Source organism: Bombyx mandarina, chromosome 15 (assembly GCF_030267445.1).
Source record: "Bombyx mandarina strain Sakado chromosome 15, ASM3026744v2".
Taxonomy (NCBI): domain Eukaryota; kingdom Metazoa; phylum Arthropoda; class Insecta; order Lepidoptera; family Bombycidae; genus Bombyx; species Bombyx mandarina.
The window spans coordinates 12,879,187-12,903,904 of record NC_143221.1 but is presented as its reverse complement, the minus strand read 5'-3'; the positions used below and the strand labels follow the sequence as shown (position 1 = coordinate 12,903,904).

The following is a 24,718-nucleotide window of genomic DNA, read 5'->3' as shown; positions in this document are numbered from 1 at the left end:
CTCTCGTCAAACTCTTCGTCGTAATCGACGAGTTCAACAAGGACTGTGACTGGTGCTTGAGAGACCTAAAAGCACCGAGAGTGAAGAAGAGGATCCGACAAGACATGTTTCAGGCGATGGTGGCTTTGCCTTTGCCCCGTCGCGGTCGTATAAGACTATTCCAACTACGCGCGTGCTGGTACGTGAACTCACGGCCCTCTATCTGGAAGGGAAAACAGTTTTTGAATTCTTGTAGTGAGCTTGAAGTTTATTTATTTATTTATACTGTATGCACAAAACAAAACTTGTACACAGGCGGACTTAATGCCATGGGCATTCTCTTCCAGTCGACCATAGGGTGGTGCAGAGATAATGCATGGTAGGTGCAGTAACAAAAGAATAACAAACAACAACAACAAAACCAAAAAAAGAACAAAATCAAAACAAAAATCTTCCTTAAAGTAACATCTCAGTATTATAGAATACATATATGTAATGTTAAATATAGGTACTTATATAGATTACATATGACTCTGTATGCATAAATAAACATACTACAATTTAATATACCTATGTATAAAATAGTAAAATACATACATACACGTAATCACACGTAGCGTAGCATACATACAATGTAGACCTGTTCTAGCTCTATTCATGCTTATTTAATAAATTATTTTTTTGGGTGACCATTGAATAATATATCTAACTGATTTTCTCGCTGATTCTTCTTAATAGTGAAATCATGACGATATAAAAGTCTATAAAAGCCAATTTCAATGAAAAAACTTTTATTTTGTATAAAATACGCCATAACAATTTTATCCGTGTTATATTTCTATATTATTCTATTCGAACGCTAAATTGATTTATGTAGATCATGATAATAGCTATCGATTCAAAGCAATTAAACTTTTAGAAACTAACACACTCTATTCAATAAATACTTTCGTTAAAGCTATTGATATTTTGGATATCAATATATATATCTGACGAAGCGTGTTGCGAATAATAATATGTACTTTTAGGTTATCAAACTACCTTGCATTTTTGGATATAATCTATATAGATTACTATTGTGTGTTTATGATGTCTGCTTTTCTGTATTTTAAACTCTTCATATAGTATTATATGACATATTGGCTTTCACATGTGTCACAATTCACTTAAACGAAATTCGACGATGTAATCATACCCCTATTTATCATTGTGCCTTAGACGAATCATACTCAAGAAGCCCTTTGAGTCACGTAACTGTGTCAAGATCTCGGAGTGAACTTCTCCGTCGAGTCGTGTCGCCTCGTCGTTTCCTCCAGTGCAATTTACTGGCGCGCACAATTCTTTTAACTAGTGGTCTCACGGTAGTCGACTATAGTCGATTTTCGTATTTTGTACTGGTGGTAGGACCTCTTGTGAGTCCGCGCGGGTAGGTACCACCACCCTGCCTATTTCTGAAGTGAAGCAGTAATACGTTTCGGTTTGAATGGTGGGGCAGCCGTTGTAACTATACTGAGACCTTAGAACTTATCTCAAGGTGGGTGGCGCATTTACGTTGTAGACGTCTATGGGCTCCAGTAACCACAATAACACCAGGTGGGCTGTGAGCTAGTCCAATCATCTAAGCAATAAAAAAAAAAATTGAAATTATAAGTTTGTACACCGTTATGATTCTATTGTCAACATTATACTTCTATAATCACAGATTTCGTCAAGTGTATTTATACAAATATTAATAAAGACAAAAAATATTTAATCTATTCTCAATTTGACCACAGACTACCTATAAACAATAAGAGAAGTTTGGTAATAAACAAACAGTACCTACGCATACCTACGTGTGTGTGTCAAATGCATGGTAGTGTAATGTTTTTTTTATTGATTTAATGTATTTTTAGTGCACAATTTAAAAAAAATACTAACATTCTGCATTCCTTCTCTATGTTCTCTATAAGTGTGAGAAATTTCATACTCCTCCGTCCGCGAAATTTTCGTAAAAAGGGATACAAAGTTTCTGCTTCACGTAGGTATTTTAATAAAGGAACCACTGCCCACGGATGTGATGGCTCTGTCTGCTTCATTAGTTCCTTTCATAGAAACGTTAGGTGATACTTGGCAGAGGAAGTCGCTTGTTGATACCGACGTATCTTGATGCTTGCGAACTATAGAATTTAAGGTATTGAGATAAAAGTATTATTTTGCTAAACCGAACTAGCAGATTAATAAATATGAAAGATTTTATAGATTCTATATCGAAGTAATGAAGTTGTGCTGATTTTTAAATATGTTTACATTTCAAGAGGATAAACTTGTTAGTTAGATAAGTGATTAAGAGCGGATTTTGTTTGATGTTAATAATTAATAATTTCATTTGATAGTAAATGTTTAACAGCAGGAAGCAGGACGGCTCTGCCCCTGGTATTGCTGACGTCCATGGGCGACAGTAAACACTCACCACCAGCTCATATGCTCATCCTAGGATCCATGTCTACAAGGAAAATAAAAAAATATATTTCAATAACAACGAACATGGTCTATTAACTGTTATTAACATACCTTTTTTTTTTTTTTTTTACTGATATAACATACCTACGTAAATAAACATATCGAGGGGTATTTGGTTTAAGTGACATTTTTGAAACTTAATTTAACTGTTTAAAATTTAGAAAAAATATCATAACAAAAAGCCTATTTAGCTATTTCAAAGAAGTTAACTTAATTGAAGCTCAATTAAAAACATCGAACTATTGATGCTAATCTATATCTATCTATAATCTTCTATAATATATATAAAAATAAATTGCTGTTCGTTAGTCTCGCTAAAACTCGAGAACGGCTGGACCGATTTGGACTGTTTTGTTGTTGAATTATTCGTGGAAGTCCAGAGAAAATTTAAAAGATGAATAAATATGAAAATGCTCGGAATTATATAAAAACAAAAAAAATGTTTTTCCTTTGATGTGTCTCCCCTGTCGGACAGATTCCTTTTGGATTTTTTTAAATTTTTTTTATACAAAAGTTTAGGTATTTTATTTATCGATTGAGGCACTACGAAGTCTGCCGGGTCAGCTAGTAAATAAATAAAACGCTCGTTTAACTACAAAGGTCAAATGTCGCGTATTAAGCGAAATATCGCTTAAGTCAAATAACCTTTCACCTCTCGATATAGTTATAAATTTTCAAACGAAAATAAAACTTAACGACTGAATATTTTAGTGCTGAACAATCCACTGTAATTCGGAGTGTTTTTTTTTTGTTATGGCAATTACAAAATTGCCAATTAAAACGACGCCATTTTACTTGAAGGATCACTCAGAGTCATTGACACTTAGTCCGAGTACACGAGCTCAAAGCGAAGAGCTGTATTCAGAGAGTGCATCTCTTATTCCATCACGACGTTGAGAGCGCCGGCGTCCGCCCACGCACTCACCACGCTTTCACCGCGCGAAAGTCTGTACCTACTATGATAGCATTTCAAAGACATAAAGCCGGCTGTTTTCTATCGAATGCTACTAAATAAACGACTTGTTTATATTTTTATGTGATGCCGAAACGCATTATAACTTGAAAACGCAATACGACGAGAAAATAGACACTAATATATTTTTTTCATTGCTTAAATGGGTGGACGAGCTCACAGCCCAGCTGGTGTTCACTGGTTACTGGAGCCCATAGACATTTACAACGTAAATGCGCCACCCACCTTGAGATATAAGTTCTAAGGTCTCTAGTATAGTTACAACGGCTGCCCCACCCTTCAAACCGAAACGCATTACTGCTTTACGGTAGAAAAAGGCAGGGTGGTGGTACCTACCCGCGCGGAATCACAACAGGTCCTACCATCAGTAAGAAATTAGCTATTTATTACTAAATAGAGGGAAAACTTTTGTAATACAATTGAATCTTAGAACACATTAAGTACAGTACATACTTTTCATAAAACTAAAGGTCCCGCAGTACTCGAAATTCGATTAATTGGAATTGTAAGTTTACTATTATGTTAACTATTATGTTTATAGTTAACTATTATGATTGTATTTTATACTTCTATAATCACAAATTTCGTCAAGACTACACTATAAAAAAATATTAATAAAGGCAAACAATACATATTTATTCTATTCTCAATTTGACCACAGACGTCAAGAACAAAAGTTTGACAATAAATGGTATGCATGCGTGTGTGCGTCAAATACATGGTATGTAGTGTGTGTAATGTTTTCTTTATTGATTTAATGTATCTTTTATGCATTATTTAAAAAAAATATTAGCATTGTGCACTTCTTCTCTATATTGTCTATAAGTGTGGAAAATTTCATACTACTCCGTCTGCGCAATTTTCATCTGTTTCTGTTAACACACGTTTTGCAATCAGACTTATCTAATTAATTCCGGTACAATTTGACCTATAGGTCGTACACCTATAACGGAGTTCGCCTACACGGGTACACGCGCGATACGGAAATATTATACGTTACCATTTATGATAAACAAGAAAGCTATAAGGTTATCATAGAGAAGTCATTATTGCATGTGGAGTGTTCGCGCGTGGGCGAGTCACCGCTGAGAAGCGTGGCCCGCGATTTATTCAGACATCAAAATCGTATTCATGTATCAATACACGCCATAAACGGCTTATGACGGCTTTGACCCCTGCCCAAATATTGTAAAGTAGCCTCTAGAATGATGTTTAATCTATACTTCTATACTAATATTATAAAGAGGAAAGATTTGTTTGTTTGTATTGAATAGGCTCCGAAACTACCGACATGATTTGAAAAATTCTTTCACTGTTTGGAAGCTAAACTATTCCGGAGTGACACAGGCTAAAATCGTTTTTGAAAAAAATTAGTGATCCTTACTAAAACTCCAATAATGTAACCAATGTAAAAAAAAATTACCTAAAATATTCTTTAAACCGCGTGCCCTGCGAAAACTATTGATGATAGAATAAAATAATGTACTACGACTTTGTAGAACACGTTATTATTTACAAAAAGTGTCGCAACAGCATATGTCTAACTATAATAGTTATGACGCAATAAGTGTTCTTTTATTTAAAAAAAAAACTACGTCAAATATCGTTGAAATTTTTGTTAAAGACCCGAGAGAAGCCGGAGCGGGCCGCTAGTATAAAATAAAAACGAAGATTTACGATCGTTAAGATGAAGCTTTAACGCGGCGACTAAAGCGTTAATGAAAGACACAGTAATACAAACTAGTATCTAACAGATATCGTTTAGTTTTCCCTTTAGAGAATATTTTAAATGATATTTTTTATCAGACTAGTATATAATTTAAAAGAATGTTAAAGCCGAGTGCTCATTTTCTTGTTGTTTTTGTAATAAAGATAAAAAATAAATATAATAATATCGCACTTACATTTATTTATTATGTAATCAAGATTACAGAATAGTTTATTTCTTTCGATGCGTGAAGGAGTACACGATTCAACTGGTATTAAGTGTATACAGGAGACCATAGACATCACAACGTCAAAGTCAAGTGAATAGCCATATTCACGTTATGACATCGACATATTATTCTATGATCGCTACACCAGAGCCACAAATATTGCACTGTTTGCAAAATACTATACGAATTACAAATTATAATTAAGTTCGTATTTAAATTCAAAACACGTTTCTGTGGACACAGGATATCCCCTTTTTGTATGTATGTATGTTGCGATAATCCCGCTGATACGTTTTCTTCTACACTCAAATATCGCTTCGCTTAGAACTTGGGTATGATACTCCTAATCTGAATTCGTAATCTTACTGCTAGAGCGACGTTACGTGACACTTATAAGAGTTGTCAAAATTTGCGCCCTTTTTCAAATTTAGAAGATATATCTCGAATCTTCCAACGGCTATATAATTTATGGCTCTAAATAAACACGTATCTTTTTTGGCAGCCTAAAAGTTGATATTTCAAAATGTCACGCGACCGCTCGATTGATCCGAATAAAATCACACAAAAACTCTTACATAATACTGTTATTATAATTATATTCCAAGTATATATCTTCTTCCTAATCATTACATCAATACAAGGTCGTACAAAGACCCGAGCGAGTAGCTTAAATCTTATGATTAATTGGTAATCAAAACAACGCGCTTAGTCATAGGTCTTATATTTATGGTAATCTAATACATGTCTCGACGCTTCTATTTGATAAACGAACCTTATAGAGAATGTTTGGCTGGCTTACATTTTAACACATTCAAATTAGGTTGTGCATATTTTACAATAATCTACTCGAATAGGCATGTCGGTTTGTTGCGGTATCTAATAGTGACCTTATAGTGACTTTGAATACTGTCGTAACGAAAGCACGAATTACTTTGGTTCCTTATTGAGATGTTTTATTAGCGTTTAATTAATGGCTTTCATAGACTATTAATATTCATAGATATAGAATGAGAATTTCTCTGCTATTGACTGGAAATTGCAGAATGCGCTCTGACTATTAGGAAATGTCTGAAAAACGTCATTTTCTTGATACTTACCGCGCCTAACTTGTTTTATATTGATCGTACCATAGTAGTATATGGGCGGAGGCTATAGTTTTTGCGCGGAAGCGGAATAAAAATCCATCGGTCCCCACAAATTTTCGCTTCTAAATATCATGGTAATGTAATATGAGTTAGACTTCTATTATAGCCAGATCGAACTTCTTTATTATTATCAAATATTTAATAAATAAAATAAAAGAATTTGAAATAGTAGGATATCTTGTAGTTAATTTTAGACTTAATGTTTTAAATAATTTTTAAAATCAGAAATGTAATTCCTGCTAATTAAACTAATTTCACTTTGTTTTGGAATTTCACAAACGTAATCATGATGTAGAATAAAATGTTCCTAGGTGTTTTTTGTACGTTGAGTTGATTAAATTAATGATAGCTCATTTACGCGCTTTTCTCTTTCATAAGCGTTCTAATCTTCGTAACAGCATTGCGTACAAAAAACTTTGTATGAATTCTGATTTTATTCGATTCATTCTATTATATAAGTATAAGATTAAAATTATGTTGAAATTGAGTACAAGTTTGCCGCGGTGTTATTCACGTCAAGTCAAATACAACAGCCATGACAGTAAAATAGGTTTTTCTTTGCGTTGTCATACATTTACTATCTCCCACACAAGTTAATGGCACACTCGAAGCGTTAACGCCAAATCCTGTTGCTTCATCTCGAGCTCAGTGATTACAATTAAAAATTTATATTAGTAATTTAAGAAGTCGTGGCCTAAAGGATAAGACGTCCGGCGCATTCATATCTAGCGATGCAACGGTGTTCGAATCCCGCCGGCGGGTACCAATTTTTCTAATGAAAGACGTACTTAACAAATGTTCACGATTGACTTCCACGCTGAAGGAATAACATCGTGTAATAAAAATCAAACCCACAAATATTGTAATTTGCGTAATTACTGGTGGTAGGACCTCTTGTGAGTCCGCATGCTACCCGTGCGGACTACCACCACCCTTCCTATTTCTGCCGTGAAGCAGTAATGCGTTTCGGTTTGAAGGGTGGGGCAGCCGTTGTAAGTATACTTGAGACCTTAGAACTTATATCTCAAGGTGGGTGGCACATTTACGTTATGGATGTCTATGGGCTCCAGTAACCATGGGCCGTGAGCTCGTCCAACCATCTATACAATCACTACATAGTATAAAACAAAGTCGCTTTCTCTGTCCCTATGTATGCTTAAATCTTTAAAACTACGCAACGGATTTTGATGCGGTTATTTTTAATAGATAGAGTGATTGAAGAGGAAGGTTTATATGTATAATAACATCCATGAAATAGTGGAGAAATCAATAATAAATTACAGTTTCCGAAGCGAAGCGAGGGCGAGTCGCTAGTAAAAAATAAAAAATTACAACACATCCCACTATCATGAAGCTTCATGTCACATACGAGTCTCAAAAGAAACCCAACATCAATTAAAACATTCCGAGATCAAAGAAATACTTGTTTAGGACGCGATAATTTTACGTGTATGTTAATAAGGCCGCCGAAGGTGGTTGTATAACATTGCATTATCCTGGTTTCTTGTACTGTAATTACTTGGCCACACCGGCACGGGCGGCATAAGCGCGACTCGAAGCCAGACGTTTTTTTGCAGGCTCATTGTTGTTGAAGGCGAAGTTATCCGGTTTCGGTCGTGCAAACGTAGGCTTTTAATGAATATTTACTGTTCACAGTCATCGGTGCCTTTAGAACGCAGCGTTTGTCGGATAAAAAATTATTAGCACATTAAATTAAAGGTTTTTTTGTTTTTTTTTTTTGGAAGACATGCTGCAGCTATCACGTTTTCCGATCTTGCGTGTAAACTTAAAAACTGCCTAGATTAGATTATTTATTTATTTAAGGTTTACCAACAGGGTTTACAGTAAGACATAAAATATCATTGACATTTGTATAGAGCAATTGATAACTGCAACTCTAATTAGAGGCAATCACAGCATGCATTACTTAAATCAACAGAGATTTAACAATACTAATAATAACAAAAAACAAAAAAAAGTCAACAAGGACAGTAATACCCGATACCCTTTTTTTTTCGGGCCGGGGGCCGAACTTCCTACGAGGGGGTATGTGAGACTCAACGATCTGCAGGTGTTGAGAGCAGATCGCGGGCCCAAGGATTTTAGGGCCCACCCACTAAACGACTCCCCTACACTCTTACACCCGACGTCCGATCTCCGTCCGGGGTCAGAACCCGGTCAGAGTAGGGGGGTTCCCGCGATCAACACTACAACCAGACACGCGGCACCACCCCGAGGACGCCCGACCAACGGGTCGTCGAGGCGATACCCGATACCCAGACCAAGGCTGAGGCTGAGGTTCAACTACAAATTTTTATAATTTTGTTCCTGAATATTGGAAGGGAATCGCCAAATATGTCAAGATTTTCAGCTTTACTGACTAGATTATTATCAGGGCTATTATCTTATACCTTTAAACGAGCAATTCTTGTATATATTTATATATATAATCTGAATCTCGGAAACGGCTCCAACGATTTTCATAAAATTTAGTATACAGGGGATTTCGGGGGCGATAAATCTATCTAGCTACGATTTATTTTCAGAAAATGTTGTTTTATTCGTGTTTTCAATAATCAACTCTTCCCGGCATCTATTGGCGAATAATAATACTATTTTTCTTAATTGAGGGCAACTAAACAAAATGGCGTTATCAAAAAGAAAAAAAACGAGCAAAGCTCGGTCATCATCTAGTTATAACTTATACGCACAAGGTGATTTAATCAAGATTCACTTTAGAAGTTTGAATTATTTGTACGCGATCGAAAGAGGAACGCGATTTTATTGTACTTCCGAAGTAATCGACTCCCCACATTTCACGTGGCGGCAGATGTCAGAAACGTAATAAAAGTTCCCCCGCCACACGAATCAAAATAGTTCCTCAACTCCTTTAAGGAAATATAAATCACGAACCAACTTTCATAGAACTTCGCTTGTGACTTACGCAGCGAATTACGGTGTAATAAATCTAGACTATTCTAGACAAAAACGTTCGAAACGACAAGCGGTCAAAATTTAACAATGACGCTTTAGATTGATAGAAAACTATTGAAATTAAATGCGAAAGCAAAAGGGAGTTCCGTAATTTGTTTAATTAAAAATGGTTATACGAAAGAACTGGTGGTAGGTATACTGGTGGTAGGACCTCTTGTGAGTCCGCGCGGGTAGGTACCACCGCCCTGCCTATTTCCGCCGTGAAGCAGTAATGCGTTTCGGTTTGAAGGGTGGAGCAGCCGTTGTAACTATACTGAGATCTTAGAACTTACATCTCAAGGTGGGTGGCGCATTTACGTCGTAGATGTCCATGGGCTCCAGTAACCACTTAACATCAGGTGGGCTGTGAGTTCGTCCACCCACCCAAGCAATAAAAAAAAAACGCATATCATTCAAAATATATCTCTTCTTATTTGTCATCAAAAGTAATTGCCAAATGATTGTACAGATAAGTAATTTAAGGTTAGGTATTTTCGGAGAAGGACCGCATAATGAATTCCTTTCTACATCTCGCGCATGCCCGCATAATGATGACAGTGACGTCATTAACCTCAATCCGAATCATTTTTCTACCATTTAACATCTGCCCCTACCACTCGATTAAAAAGACAGAAGGCATTTCTGAACGGAATGAGTATATAAATACACTTGAGAGTTTGTATTACTTAATTATTTAGTAAAAAAATTAGTTTTTTTTTTATTTTTTTTTATTGCCTTTGTAGGCAGACGGGCATACGGCCCACCTGATTGTGAGTGGTTACCGTCGCCCATGGACTTCAGCAATGCCAGGGGCAGAGCCAAGCCGCTGCCTACCGCATCAAGCCGCTGCCTACCGCCCAAGCCGCTGCCTACCTAGTTGCTGTACGTATTTTCATTGATTACTTCTGCAAACGGTTTTCACAAAAAGGCGCATTGAGCAAAAAAAAAAGATGTGTGGTGTCGTGGTACACCGGATAGGAACGAAGTTCCTTATTATAAAAATATTAATTTTAAATTCTATTCGAGGCTTAAAGAAAATAAAACTGGAGGTTTCGCAACAACCCACGGTCATTCGGTAACGTGCAAACTTATTGTGGTACATTTCATTCACGGTTGTTTGCATAACAGTTAGTGTATTGCGCAAACTAACGCTCTGAGATCGTGGTCAATGAATGATAAAAAATATGCTATTTTTTGTACGTTATTACAAAGTTAAGTCGTACACTGTGTGCATTACTAATAAAAATCTTACGTTACGGACGTTTTTTCCCGGTTAGGGTACCCCTCCGCATCGTCCCATAAGGAGCTTCGTTCCACAAACCTCTGTTTTTTTTTCTTTTTTTAAATGTCATCTTTACAGAATGCGCTGTTTTAAACGATCGTCGATCTTTTCCTTAATTATTAGGGAGATGGCACAAGGAATGCTGTAAGTTATTCGCAGTAATCGCTATGAAACTATGCGCCTATTTGTGTCGGGCTCGATCTCTGAGTGCTCGCTTGTGGCGGTTTATTTGCGTTGGTCGCGCGTCGCCGCGAACGTTCACACCGGGTGCGTGCATTTTAATAGAATATGCAACGGCACAGATCTGACCTCACTCATTAATATTAATATAGAGGAATTCAGATGCAATTCCTGCGTTCAAACTCTGAGATGCTGCATTCAAATGAGATGAAATTTCAATGCTAACCGAGAATCGTTTATATGGATTTATTTTGAAACACTCAATACTTGGGGTTTACGACTTTTGGTTGTAAATTATTATATCAGATTAGCTTAGAGATCGATAATCTATATATTAATACGTGAAGCAAAAACTTTGTATCCCTTTTTACGAAAATTGCGCGGACGGAGGAGTATGAAATTTTCCACACTTATAGAGAATATAGAGAAGAAGTGCACAATGCTAATATTTTTTTAAAATAATGCATAAAAGATACATTAAATCAATAAAGAAAACATTACACACACTACATACCATGTATTTGACGCACACACGCATGCATACTATTTATTGTCAAACTTTTGTTCTTGACGTCTGTGGTCAAATTGAAAATAGATTAAATATTGTTTGTCGTTGTTAATATTTTTTACAGTGTAGTTTTGGCGAAATTTGTGATTATAGAAGTATAAAATACAATCATAATAGTGTACAAACTTACAATTCCAATTAATTATAGTCGAATTTCGACTACTGCGGGACCTCTAGTAACATTTAATGTACATTTGTTTGTGGGTAATACGACATTATGTGAATTTTTGCATAACCCTATTTGCCGAACTTGTGAATAAACACGACTGGCAAACGACATGGCATCAACGTTTGTACAACACCGCAACTTATCGCCATCTGCTGAATAGCGATACGATCTAGTGTGTGCGCCATTTGCTAAGCGACATTGCATTCCTCTTTGGTTGCGCACTGTCCTCTGCAGTTTCATTACGAGATCATTAATCTGGGTGCTTTGTGTCGGTATAAGAACCGCTTGTCTCTTTATCCGCAACTATAAAACGTTTTGATAAAACTTTGAACATAGAACACGACAACATTGCAAATGAATGCAGAAAAATAAGTATGCAGCTACTTGGCTCTACCCCTGGCATTGCTGAAGTCCATGGGCGACGGTAACCACTCACCATCAGGTAGGCCGTATGCTCGTCTGCCTACAAGGGTATTAAAAAATAAATAAATAAAAAATCACAGGAGCAAAATACAATTTTTGTGCAGCGAAATGATTGATTCTAGGTACGTCAAGAATGTGGTCCTCCGTCGACTGTGGACTCCGGCCTCACGCCGGCCCCACCCACGCCTGGTTCGATGAGACGAGACGACTTCCGAGCGCCGCCTCCGGACACGGAGCTTCTCCAATTCGCGGCGACCCTCGCTTCCACAAAGAGGCTGTTCAGCACTGTCGCGGACAGGCTGTGTGACGAGACCGACTTCGTTGATGACGTCAATGAACACTGTTGGAACGGACAGGCCATTGGCGAGTGAGTAATGTTTATAAGCCTGCGAATATACTGTTCCTGACGCATGTTTCTATAGCGATTTGCTTGTTAACAATACGATGCTCAATTACATAAAATACGCATGTATTTTTTAGTCACTACAGATATGAATAGCAAATCCTTGTCGTTTTTCGATTATCACCTCTAATTTGTGATTCGTGTAACATTTGTTATGATGAAATCGATTTTATACTGGTGGCAGGACCTCTTGTGAGTCCGCGCGGGTAGGTACCACCGCCCTGCCTATTTCTGCCGTGAAGCAATAATGCGTTTCGGCTTGAAGGGTGGGGCAGCCGTTGTAACTATACTTGAGAGCTTAGAACTTATATCTCAAGGTGGATGGCGCATTTGCGTCGTAGATGTCTATGGGCTCCAGTAACCACTGAACACCAGGTGGGCTGTGAGCTCGTCCACCCATCTAAGCAATAAAAAAAAAAATTAGATTATGACTCAATGAAAATTTATAAAATTCTTCAGCTTGAAACATTACGCTAAATTCGTTGTCGGCTATACAAACTTAAATAATTGATTTTGGTACACAGATACACGAAACCATTGGTGCCTTCATCGACACTTAACAACCAGAAGTATAATCCCGAGATCACACTGAACCCACCACAGGACCCGCGTCTTCTTAACATTGCCGATAGACTGCAGCAAGCCAGACAGGTAAACTTATTGGAAAATTTATTTTTTGTCAGTGGTAGAGCATATTTTAAGCATATTAATTTTAATGATAAGTACCTACCGCCATTGTGCCCATTTCTGCCGCGAAGCAGTCGTGCATACCGGCTTAAGAGTGGTGCAGTCGCTGTACTTCGCTGTAATTAGTACACCTTAGGAGGCTTCGACCTCAAATCAAATCAATTTTTTTTATTCAACATAAATGAAAGTACATACTTGTTGAACGTCAAAAAGAACTACCACCAATTCACAAAAACTAGCCTCCGTCCTGAGAAGAACTGGCAAGAAACTCAACGGACATGTCTTTTTTTTTAATATTAGATTTTTGTTATGCCTCATGTGTCAAGATGGCTGGTGACATATATATTTTGATCTACCTATTCGCTGGTAGTTGAGCTCACGATCTCAATCTGAAATAATTTGCTAATACTAGCCCTAGCAATAGCAGTGCTGCGCAGAATCTACCATCGACGAAATCCGGCGAAGATCCGACGAGAAACTTATATGGATGTGACCATTTAAATTGAGTCAGTCAGAGATAGCAATCTAATGCACAAAAATATTATAACACTATACAAATGTCACCCACCTCTATTATTTTTTTAATGAATAATTTTATCTTATATAACATATGTTGAAACATCCAGAATTTACAACAAAGTTATGAATTTTAAATGCACGTTAAGGAATTTATAAAATTATCTTATATTACACCTTTAAACGAGCAATTCTTGTAAATTAAAATATATGTCTGAATCTCGGAAACGGCTCTAACGATTTTCATAAAATTTAGTATACGGAGGATTTCGGGGGCGATAAATCGATCTAGCTACGATTTATTTTCAGAAAATGTTGTTTTATTCGTGTTTTCAATAATCAACTCTTCCCGGCATCTATTGGCGAATAATAATACTATTTTTCTTAATTGAGGGCAACTAAATGCTTTAAAGACACAACAAGATGGCGTTATCAAAAAAAAACCGGTCATCATCTAGTAGAAATAATAAGATAGGACAGTTATTTTTAAATCTGTAACAAAGACTTAAAGAACACACGAGTGTTTGCTTTACTTAATTTAAATATTCATGTAATTCACAGTTCCCATCAGATAAGAGGCGATGCATCATAAAACGAAAGTATAATGCAAAAGATAAGATAAAACCGAAGCTCATGCCTTTAGATATGAAACATTCATTTAACGATGTGTCTCTGATATTAATCTTCCATACAAACCCTAAGTGCTTTTGAACTGGTCTGGTCCTTAACGACGTAAAACCAGTGCTCCTCAAATTGTAGATAGTATCAATTTGATTGATTTTCGGAATTTTCAAATGAACCGTTACGTTAGTTTCATCACTCACATATTGCTGTTTAAGAGAGACGAGTATAGCTCAGCTTTTATGATAAGCGGTTGGGATTACTCCTGAATACCAACAACAGCCTTTATTACTCAGTTACTACGGCTCTGGCCGCTACCAAGGCACCTACTGTAAACATCTCTTTTGGCGTCGCTTAAAATGAGTTACGATATAGCGCCGAGGAGATTTCTAGAACGTGATGTACTCCAAATGAGTCGTGGTATAGTAAAAAAGAAATTGATTTAAGTTAGAACAGTTCTTTCAATCGAGGTGACAAAAAAGTTTGGGTGCCACTGAGACGGGCTCGAGACACGTAGTAATGAAAGCTGCTTAGGAAATAAATTGTTTTTGCTTATGCATTCGAGTACTTCAGGATATCTTTAGAAAATTTAAAATTCAAATCGTTCACGTTAGATAGAAACTTTAATATACGTTTTGCAATGCCATGTTTACGTTAAGAGTTTAGTCAATATCCCCAATACTAAGAGTACATATCGTCGTCGCAAATTTGAAATCTTCTATATGTATAAATGTAGTTTTCGAGAAAATCTAATAAAATTACCTTCCGAAAAAAAAAAATGCACTTAATATTTTTTTAGCATATAGGATACCTATGATCTACAATAAAATGCAAACCGACGCTTAGGATTTTTTTAAGATTGACGCGTAATAATATACGCTGAGTGTAGGTATTAGGCTATAGGCTGGTGGTAGGACCTCTTGTGAGTCCGCGCGGGTAGGTACCACCACCCTGCCTATTTCTGCCGTGAAGCAGTAATGGGTTTCGGTTTGAAGGGTGGAGCAGCCGTTGTAACTATACCTGAGACCTTAGAGCTTATATCTCAAGGTGGATGGCGTATTTACGTTGTAGATATCTATGGGCTCCAGTAACCACTTTACATCAGGTGGGGTGTGAGCTCGTCCACCCATCTGAGCAATAAAAAAATTATTCAAAATAACCTTCATAATATATGAAAACATCATTTTGACCCAATATGTCAAATAGAAGATTTTAAATTTGCAACGACGATATAGACTTTCTCGATTGCTATTAATATTTATTAATAGTTTGTTTAATAAATTGCAACTAGGTACGAAGATCGATTATCAAATTGATTTTGAGTATAATTTTTTGAAAACTGTTCGATGCTAAATTTCATTTGAACCCTACCTAATATATCACATATCACTTTGCCAACACTACCGCGTATCAAGCTATATTTAACAAACTAGGACTGTTTTTGCCTAGGCGAGAAATCAGCGAAGATTACAACAGAATGGACGTCAATCATAATGATCCAACTAAACGGAGCTTGTTTTTTTTTCAACTGTACCTTTTTCTAGTTTCATCTTATTTCGTCTCTCAACGTAGGAGCACAACGCCAGAGTCGTAGAATTTTCATTGCCCAGTTTACAGTTTCATTGGTGTAGTGGCTTGTGTGCTACCACTCCTGGTTACATTACAGACGGGAGCTCCTATCGGACCTCCTATCTGAGTCGCATTCCGTTCAGTTCGCAGTCTGAGAGTCGTGACCATCTCCTCCCATTATCCTTCTCTGGATGATGTTTTGCCATCTTCCTCTATTCTCGGCTGTGTGTATGGCATCATAGACTGTGGTGCGGATTCGGCCAGACCAACGTATTGGTTTGCGGCCACGAGATCTTTTGCCTGCAATCTTGCCGCTTACTAACAATTTTTCAAGTTTGTCACTGCTTTTTCTGGAAATGTGACTCAAATATCCTCTTGAGGCAGATAGTAAAGAGCCTGGTTTGGATATTGAGCTGTCTTAATATGGATGCATTAGTCCGATATGCTGTCCACGGGAAACGTAGCGTCTTCGTCCAGCACCACGTCTCGAAGGCATCAATGCGGTGGTGATCAGCTGATTTCAGGGTCCACGTCTCAGCACCATAGAGAAGGATTAAGATTTGTTCGTGATCTGTGCGCAAGTAACTGAGATGTGAGAGCGACCGGACGGGAGAGGGCGCGATTAACATGACAATATGCGTATATTTTTGTTTTGCCTGTTCAAACATTCTTTAACATGTAATACTAAGATATACCCGTTCTCAAATATCTCGTTTGCATCATGAAACTAACGAAAACAACTAAAATTAATGGCCGTTGTGGAGGTCGAAGCAGACTAGAGAAGGAAGGACCACTTCGACACTGAGACATTTAAGAAAAAGTGTCCATGTTCCATCCACGTGTTCGATCTAAATTTAACATCCGCATTCGTTGATTTTAATTCAAAATAATTTTAATAGCTAATTTATAATTAATTATTTTTCCTCTTAACACTTGGCAACTAGAATTGGTTTTAATACAAAATTTTTGTTCATGATAACAAAAATAATACGAATCTAAATTTAAAACATTCAGGAATTCTATTAATCAGTGAGGTTATGTACAGTTCAATAATAATATTTCAATTTGGCCCTTTTTTCGTGAGTTACATTACTCTTTGCAGTATACTGAGTCAGCTTGACGTTTGTCTTGACATGTACTTTTTCCTATGTGTAGCATGGGTAACTCTGAACTTTTATTAAAAAAAAAAAAAAACATTGAAATACAATTTTCACTGTGATGATAACATGAAGCCATAATCACGATACTGTATCATTACACAGCTGCTGATCTCACACGCGGGGACCGGGGGGGCGCAAGCTGAGGCTTTCATGCAGGGAGATGAGGCAGGCGAAGAAGGGTCCGGCTCTGGTCGAAGTTATCCCGAAGACGACGGATCTTATGACGCCGAGGGTTCAGGTGAAGAGGGATCTGGCTCCGACGACGATGGTAAGCGGAATTGTTATTATATAATTGTTCGTGATTACAAATCGTCGCTGTCAAACCAAAGTCTGCTATTTTTTTTTATTGCCCTTGTAGGCAATAAAAAAGACATAGACGAGCAAACGGCCCACCTAATGGTGAGTGAGTGGTTACCGTCGCCCATGGACTTCAGCAATGCCAGGGGAAGAGCCAAGCCGCTGCCTATAATATGCTATGTGCCAAAACTCTGTTTTGATTTAACGAGTAAAAACATTTTCGTATTATATAAAATTTTATATGAATGTGAATTTTTAAGAACTATATCAAATTAAAGTTATAGATAAATATTTAAGCTATAGACACATAACAGTTTTTTTTATACGGTAGATAGGGCTGTGAACTATACGAAAAGGTCAAAAAGTAAAAGTCTCAAAAAGTGCACATAGATTTTGGTTTGACAACGACAAAATATTGTCTATTGACTCAATCATCCATTGCAAAAACACCAATCAACGATTTCAACAGCTGTATTTTAATTGTTCTCGCATATTTTAGACAACATTCGTCTCTTTTTATTAATCGCTGTAATTTGGCAAACTACATTGGGCATTTGGATGCGTGGTGTTTCGTTTAGAATAGCACCACGCCGTGTTTTAAAATCGAATTTAATTACATCAAGCTCTTTTCCTTGGAAACAGTGAGCAGAACAATGGCCGGCGAGAATCGAGGAGGCTCCGCGACGTATTCTTCGACTGAACGAACGCAAGCCGCCACTAACACACGACCATTCCTCTCAGTTATATTTGCAACACTGATCTTAGCTGCTTTTGGACAATGCGTTACATAAGACGGGCTAATTTCCCGCTTTCTGAATAGTAATAAGCACAGGCACTAGTATGTATACTGGGAATTAAAATGCTGACAACACAAGTACACAAACGCGAGCTCGCTGTTGCCAATTACTAATCTACTAAATAAACTCAATTGGCGCCACGAGGAATCCGCGAGCACACAGCCGGTTCTGTCATGCGCGCGGACACATCCAAAAAATATGTACAACCTATTTTGGTGAAACAATAATAAATTATAGTTCAAATCAGTCAAGCTACAAACTATAGCTCACAACACATATTGTTAGTTAACGTTGTCTTGGTATATGATCTGTGATTAGCTCAAGCAAAGCAAGCTAACTGACTTTTTGGCGGGAATGCGAGGAGTGAAGTTGTGTGATTTGTTTTATTTTGTCTATTTAGTGTTTCTTCGGGTTTAAATGTGTAATAATGGTGGTTTATTAACCGTTTAATATCTATGAAAGTGCACAAATGTGGGAAAATGAAACAAAGCCGCTGGACGTAACTTCTCGGGATCCTCCAAAAAGTCAATTGAAAAAATCTTAGCAAATGACCACCATTTTACTGAGATTAGATTTCATCTCATATCATCTCATTTAATTTCATCCCAGTTGATTAATGTCTCAAATTAATCATTTTCATTTCATTTCACTCCATAATATCATTTTTCATAAAATTAAGAATATACATTAAAATAAGACATGACTTAAAGGTCTCAGTTACCAGGTCATAAAATCTCTTAAAAAAAAAAGCAAGCTAACCACAGATAATACACATATTTCTTTTGATTCCATTTTTTTTTATTTATTTATTGAAAGCATTGGCAGCACGGCCATCAGTTTAAACTAATTTTACAAAAAAATAGAAAACAAACTAGGACTTACAATAAAAACACAAATAAAAGAAACAAACCAAACCAAGAAATAATTACAAATCATTGAGAACAACAAATTAATTATAAAAAGGAATTACAAGAACTTAATTATGAAAAAAATTAACAAGTTTTCTTTCAACAAACAACAAAACATTGATTCCATAATATGACGTCACAGATAATGTAGGTACGTAGCTTGCATTTCGTGAGTTTGGTAAAGTATGTTTTAAGTGATTGTGAGAAGTAGGATATTTCTGATTTCCTTTTACCATGAAACTTGATAAAATTTAATACTAATACGTGCTGCTTTGTTTTAAAAGCAATTATGTATTCAGTTAAATTTTAATGTCAACTGTGAATAGCGTTTGTGTACTTGAATATGTTCAAAGCGTTAGTGTTGTGACACGTAAAGCATATCATTTGTGTGAAGTGTGATCGTGTGTGATTCAGTCTTTCGTGTTACATTGTACTAGAATTTATTCAGTTTGTATTTTATTTTAGCTTCGAAAATTCGTGCAAATTAGTAAAGGCACCCCCCGAATTTTTGTATTTTTCTGGCGTATCGACTACATCCCTCTGTTGGGTGTTTTAATTTTGTCTATGAATTTGAAATATTTTGAAAAAGTGGTTAATCAATACGTCTACAACTCATCATAGTAAATTTCGAAAATATATTGTTGAATTAATCTAGTGCATATATCAATATGTAATTATAGGGAAAAGATATTAATATAAAAGACAATTAACTCAACGTTGAGTTCTAATTTAGCAATAAAAAAATATGATATTATTCATGAAGACTTTGATTACCTAAAATATAAAATTCTCTATTTTTTTGTTTGTTGGTAACCCTGATGATGTTTGATTGGCAACCGTTGGCTTAAAGGTCTAGTAACCGGGCCATAAAATTCCAAAAAAAAATATTGGCAACCGTTATTAAAAGCTTGTCACTTGAATGCAAATAAGAGTTACGTGCCAATTGCGATCATGAAAAAAAGAAGAAAACAGTTTTGCGAAAGACGCTACTTAGTTATGGGTTTTAAAGTTTACATGAATAATAAAAAGACTTTACATCGGTGTCACTCACATTTATTCCTTAATGTACTAAATGTGAGAAAAAAATGACTCTGACGAAAAGTCCTATTGTTTAACTAGTCCCGAGTTTTTTCTGCGTTGTTGTAAAGAAATGTAGATAATCTTAACACTTAAATGTGAAGAACATATTGTGTTATGCTGGTCTAAAAATATTATCTTTTTAATAAAGAAAATAGTTTCACAGTAATTGAGTTGTGCTAGTTATTTAATGTAGGGTCGTCATTAAAATCATTTTCGAAATCTGAATTTTAAAAGTATATCAGCACTAGAGATGTTTTAAATAAATCGAATGACTTTTGGACCTTCATAACAAATCATGTTCGAAATTGGAATTTTAAAATTATAAATATTAGGTATTTGATCTAATGATCTTACGTCTGGAAGGACTCAAATAAAAAATACATATTAAATTCTCGTATCCGATGCATTTATCTAGCCGACAGACACTTCAAAGTTTGTAACTTGTATATTGCATATCGATAATATAAGGCAATTTTGTTTTTTTTTATAAATTATCATATTATTAGATAATCTTTTGAAAATGTAGCAAGAGCTATAACCGTTCTTTTTCTAAAAAAAAAGCGATTTCATTGATTTAATACAATAATTATTTACTCACATTATTTATTACTGAGAAATGTTTTATTATTTTAGAGTACTTACTAAATATGACGAGATGGATGAAAAGTGGTGGTGGTAGGTGATTTTAATGGTGGTAGGGTGTCTTGTGAGCCCGCACGGACAGATACCACCACCCTGACTATTCCTACCGTGAAGCAGTAATGTTTCAGTTTGAAGGGTGGGGCAGCCGTTGTACTGAACTGAGACCTTAGAACTCATGTCTCAAGTCTTATGTCTATATTTATATATCTCATTCAAATCATCTGGGCCGTAACTTCGTGGTAAGCAATAAATAAATAAATGTGTTTTTTTATTGCTTAGATGGACGGACGAGATCACAGACCACCTGGTGTTAAGTGGTTACTGGAGCCCATACACATCTACAACATAAATGCGCCACCCACCTTGAGATATAAGTTCTAAGGTCTCAAGTACAGTTACAACGGCTACCCTACCCTTCAAACCGAAACGCAACCGCAAGCGGATATATTTTAATATAAATCAATATTTTCGCTAAAACAAATTGCTGTGTCACGCTAATAATTCCGACTTTACAACTCTTGTAGTAATAAATTACATTATGGATCTTGGGTTCAATATAGAGTACTTTTATTATTGCAAACAGTTAGATAATCCTTACTCGGTCGAAGTCTGAATTTGAATAACGAGTATCCTTGAATCCGGATTATTGGTTCGCGGCAGAAAGACAGGGCGGCTGGAAGTATCCACGTTCACTTCGAAAACCCTCCGATTACATTGTCAGTTTTCAATTTAAATTTTTATTCCTTAGTCGCTGAAGGCGCATGTACCTAATTATAATCAATTTCATCCAGGATCAAACTTCGCTAAACTACGAATTTAATTACCTTCTACTCAGGTGATGTGGTTTCATAAAATTCGTGTTTTTAAATACACTATTATTGAATTAAATCAATGTTTCTCTCTTAATGTTGTTGGCAAAACTGGCAGTAAATTAAACACGTCAAAATAAAAAGTATAACGACCATAGTGTTTAAGGTGTGTTGTACAGATTATGTAAATAATATAAAAAAACCTACAGTAATAGGTGCTTAGCTAGTAAATACGTTGCCATATTGTTATTACGGATATTATTTATAATATGGTTTAAGTTATATTTTTAATCGGATATTGTTTTATGTGATAAAAACGATGATATTTAATTGAATATTTTTTCCCGCGAAATTGTTTTGTTTTTATGATTCTATGATTTTAATGTGTCAATTTCAAAACAATACTACTGAATTACTCGCTAAATAATAATAAACTTGCTCTTAAAGTGATACTGTCAAATATTTTGGCAGATTTGTGGTTTGAAAACATTTCCAAATGGTAATGAAAGCGTAATATTTTCGTTTCTTCTAAAATGTTACATGATTTATGTGATTCCAGTATATGGTACTATATGGTAGTTTAATAGAATCACATAAATCACGTAACATTTGCAGTAGTTTGAAATCACCAATATTAAACGCTGGAAGCACGGGATGAAACAACAAAAAATTGACTGATAGTTTTAGAAAACCGAATAAAAATTCCAAATTAAAAAATCTTAAGACAGTCTTTTACTGAAATTATTTAGAATAAATTTAAGTTAAACTGCTTATATTTGGAACGATTAAAAAGTAATAAATTCAGATTATTTACACCCGAAACTAAAGTTGCTAATTTCTTAACTAATTCTGAATTTTATTTTAACTTTATCCCTAAAGGGCTACATATTACTTTAGGTATCTATATTTTTTTTAAAATATAGATTACATTATCCTTTTTAAAATTAATCATTGTAATCAACTTACTTATTTATCCGCATCACTACATATAAAATGTAATAAATATACAACGGGCCTACTTTAAAATGGAGCCTAATTGAAATCAGAATGTTTGAAATGTACAGGTTGTTCAAGGGAACTGTTCCGAAAACGAAAATTCTCTTACTATTTATTTATTTACTTATTGTTCTGGTAATTTCTGGTACGATAACGTACGTACTTAAGCAAGCTGTTGACAAAATTTAAAATTAATGGAACAAAAAATATTAATATTTAGCTATTAAACAAATTCTGTTTTTTCTTTAGGTTATACATCACGTGTTCCCTTTCCGCTTTCGGGAACGGTTACCTTACACCCTGTATTCTTACTACAATAAAAAAAAACGTAGCTACAGATATTATAGCAAAAATTCGCTTTAAAATTTAGGAAGAAATAATCTAAAAAAAAATTACGGCCGCCATTTAATGGCGCGTTGTGAATCGTTTTTTTTTTTTGTAAATGAATTGTAGTTGTAGTATATAGAATTCAGCTCGTTGTAGTGTGAGGACCAGATAAGGAATGCGAGATATTTTGACGTTAAGCGATATTTATAAGTTAAGTTCATAAATAAATAAAAAATCCTTTCTAAACTAAAATTCAAGACCTGTACACAAAGAAGTTTTTTTTAAATTTGAAATATCAAATGTTTTCTTGATTTAAAAATAAAGTTTTAATAATATACCTACAAGTTTTGAAATACCCTTAACGCAAAATATCTTATTGTAAAATGTAAATATTGTTGGAGAGGTAGTGTGTGTATGATAATTGCTGTTATATATCTGAATATTATAAATTGAATAAATAAAAATTATGAATGTACTACAAAACCTTTTTGTTTTTCAATTCTATTGCCTAATTTTGAATGTGACTAAAATTGATTCGGCCACTGAAGAGCCGGAGAATCCTTAGTACTTTCTGGCAAATACGGCTTGGATTCTAGTTACCACCTAAAGGTGATTTGTTATCCACTGTAGAGCAGTTATTGGGCTCCAACTTTGTGAACAGGGAATTGTACATATATGTATATATATATCTACGTGGATCGTGGTCGAAGTCACAATTGTATTCTGGTAACTAAAGTCCTAGATTAAACGGTTCCGATTTCAGAAAAGAGATTATCAACCCGTACAACCTCACAATGGAAGTTTGTAATTCGTACATTCGGATATAATGTTTAAAAAAAGCGCATCACTAAATACTTACGCATCGGATCGCACGTCAAAGTGTCTAAGCGCAGAAGTTGATTATTTTTGTATTTAGAATTTTGTTAACATAGATAATTAAACTGAATATCATTACACTTTTAAATGATTTTAATAATAAACGACATGCTTTTTTTTTCTTAGAGAGAGAAGTAATAAGCTCGAATTCTCTCATCTGTATTAATAGAACAGCTACCGAGAAAAGTGGAACATAAATAATACGCCATGTAACAATAAGAAGCAGAAAATACGATAAACTATTGCATGCAAAAGAAAACGCATTCGCATGGTTGCAACAAGCGAGCGTCCCCGTTTCTGTATATTTTATTCAAACAACGCCATTCCCTGAGCACCTACTTACTCGTCGTAATAACAGACCTGAATGTTAAACGGACTTTGTAATACTATTACCTATGTTCTTGTGAAAATCAAAGGCCTAATTATTATGATCGGGGAATTTTAATAACAAAAAAGTAAAAGTACTTTTACGGTTTATCGTTGTCATTACATTAATGAACATATGTTCCGAATACTTTACACTTTACAGTTTTTGTGGTCACTAAAATTGTTATCTGTCGACATTTAAACGTATTATGCTATTTACCGTCTAATTCTGAATAAATTTGTACGACATATATGCTGTAATGACAAAAATAAACGCAGTATTAAATCATAAAAGAAGTTTTATTTATGACTGAGCTTTTATATTTTAGCTTTTATAATAGATACTTTGGCATAACGCTAAATTTTACCTACCACTTCATTTACGTAGAAAGTGAAAAAATTTTTTAATTATAGAATGTTAAGGAGCTATTTAAGCCCATATTTTAAAACATTCTTTATTGTTGCTCCACTTGTATTGGTCTTGCATTGATGTTATATAACCTATAACCTTCCTCAATAAATGGTCTATCTAA

The 24,718-nt window shown here is 35.3% G+C and overlaps 1 protein-coding gene across 1 annotated transcript in view; it reads left to right on the top strand.

Moving 5' to 3' along the window:
• Positions 1 to 23,426, top strand: part of dally (division abnormally delayed protein) — a 157,538-nt gene extending 134,112 nt beyond the window's left edge. The window contains exons 6-9 of the mRNA XM_028184050.2: positions 12,254 to 12,498; positions 13,059 to 13,185; positions 17,190 to 17,355; positions 18,027 to 23,426. Of these exons, the coding sequence (XP_028039851.2) occupies positions 12,254 to 12,498; positions 13,059 to 13,185; positions 17,190 to 17,355; positions 18,027 to 18,175 (687 nt within the window). The 3' untranslated portion in view covers positions 18,176 to 23,426. The remainder of the gene's footprint in view (positions 1 to 12,253; positions 12,499 to 13,058; positions 13,186 to 17,189; positions 17,356 to 18,026) is intronic.
• Positions 23,427 to 24,718: the final 1,292 nt, after the last annotated feature.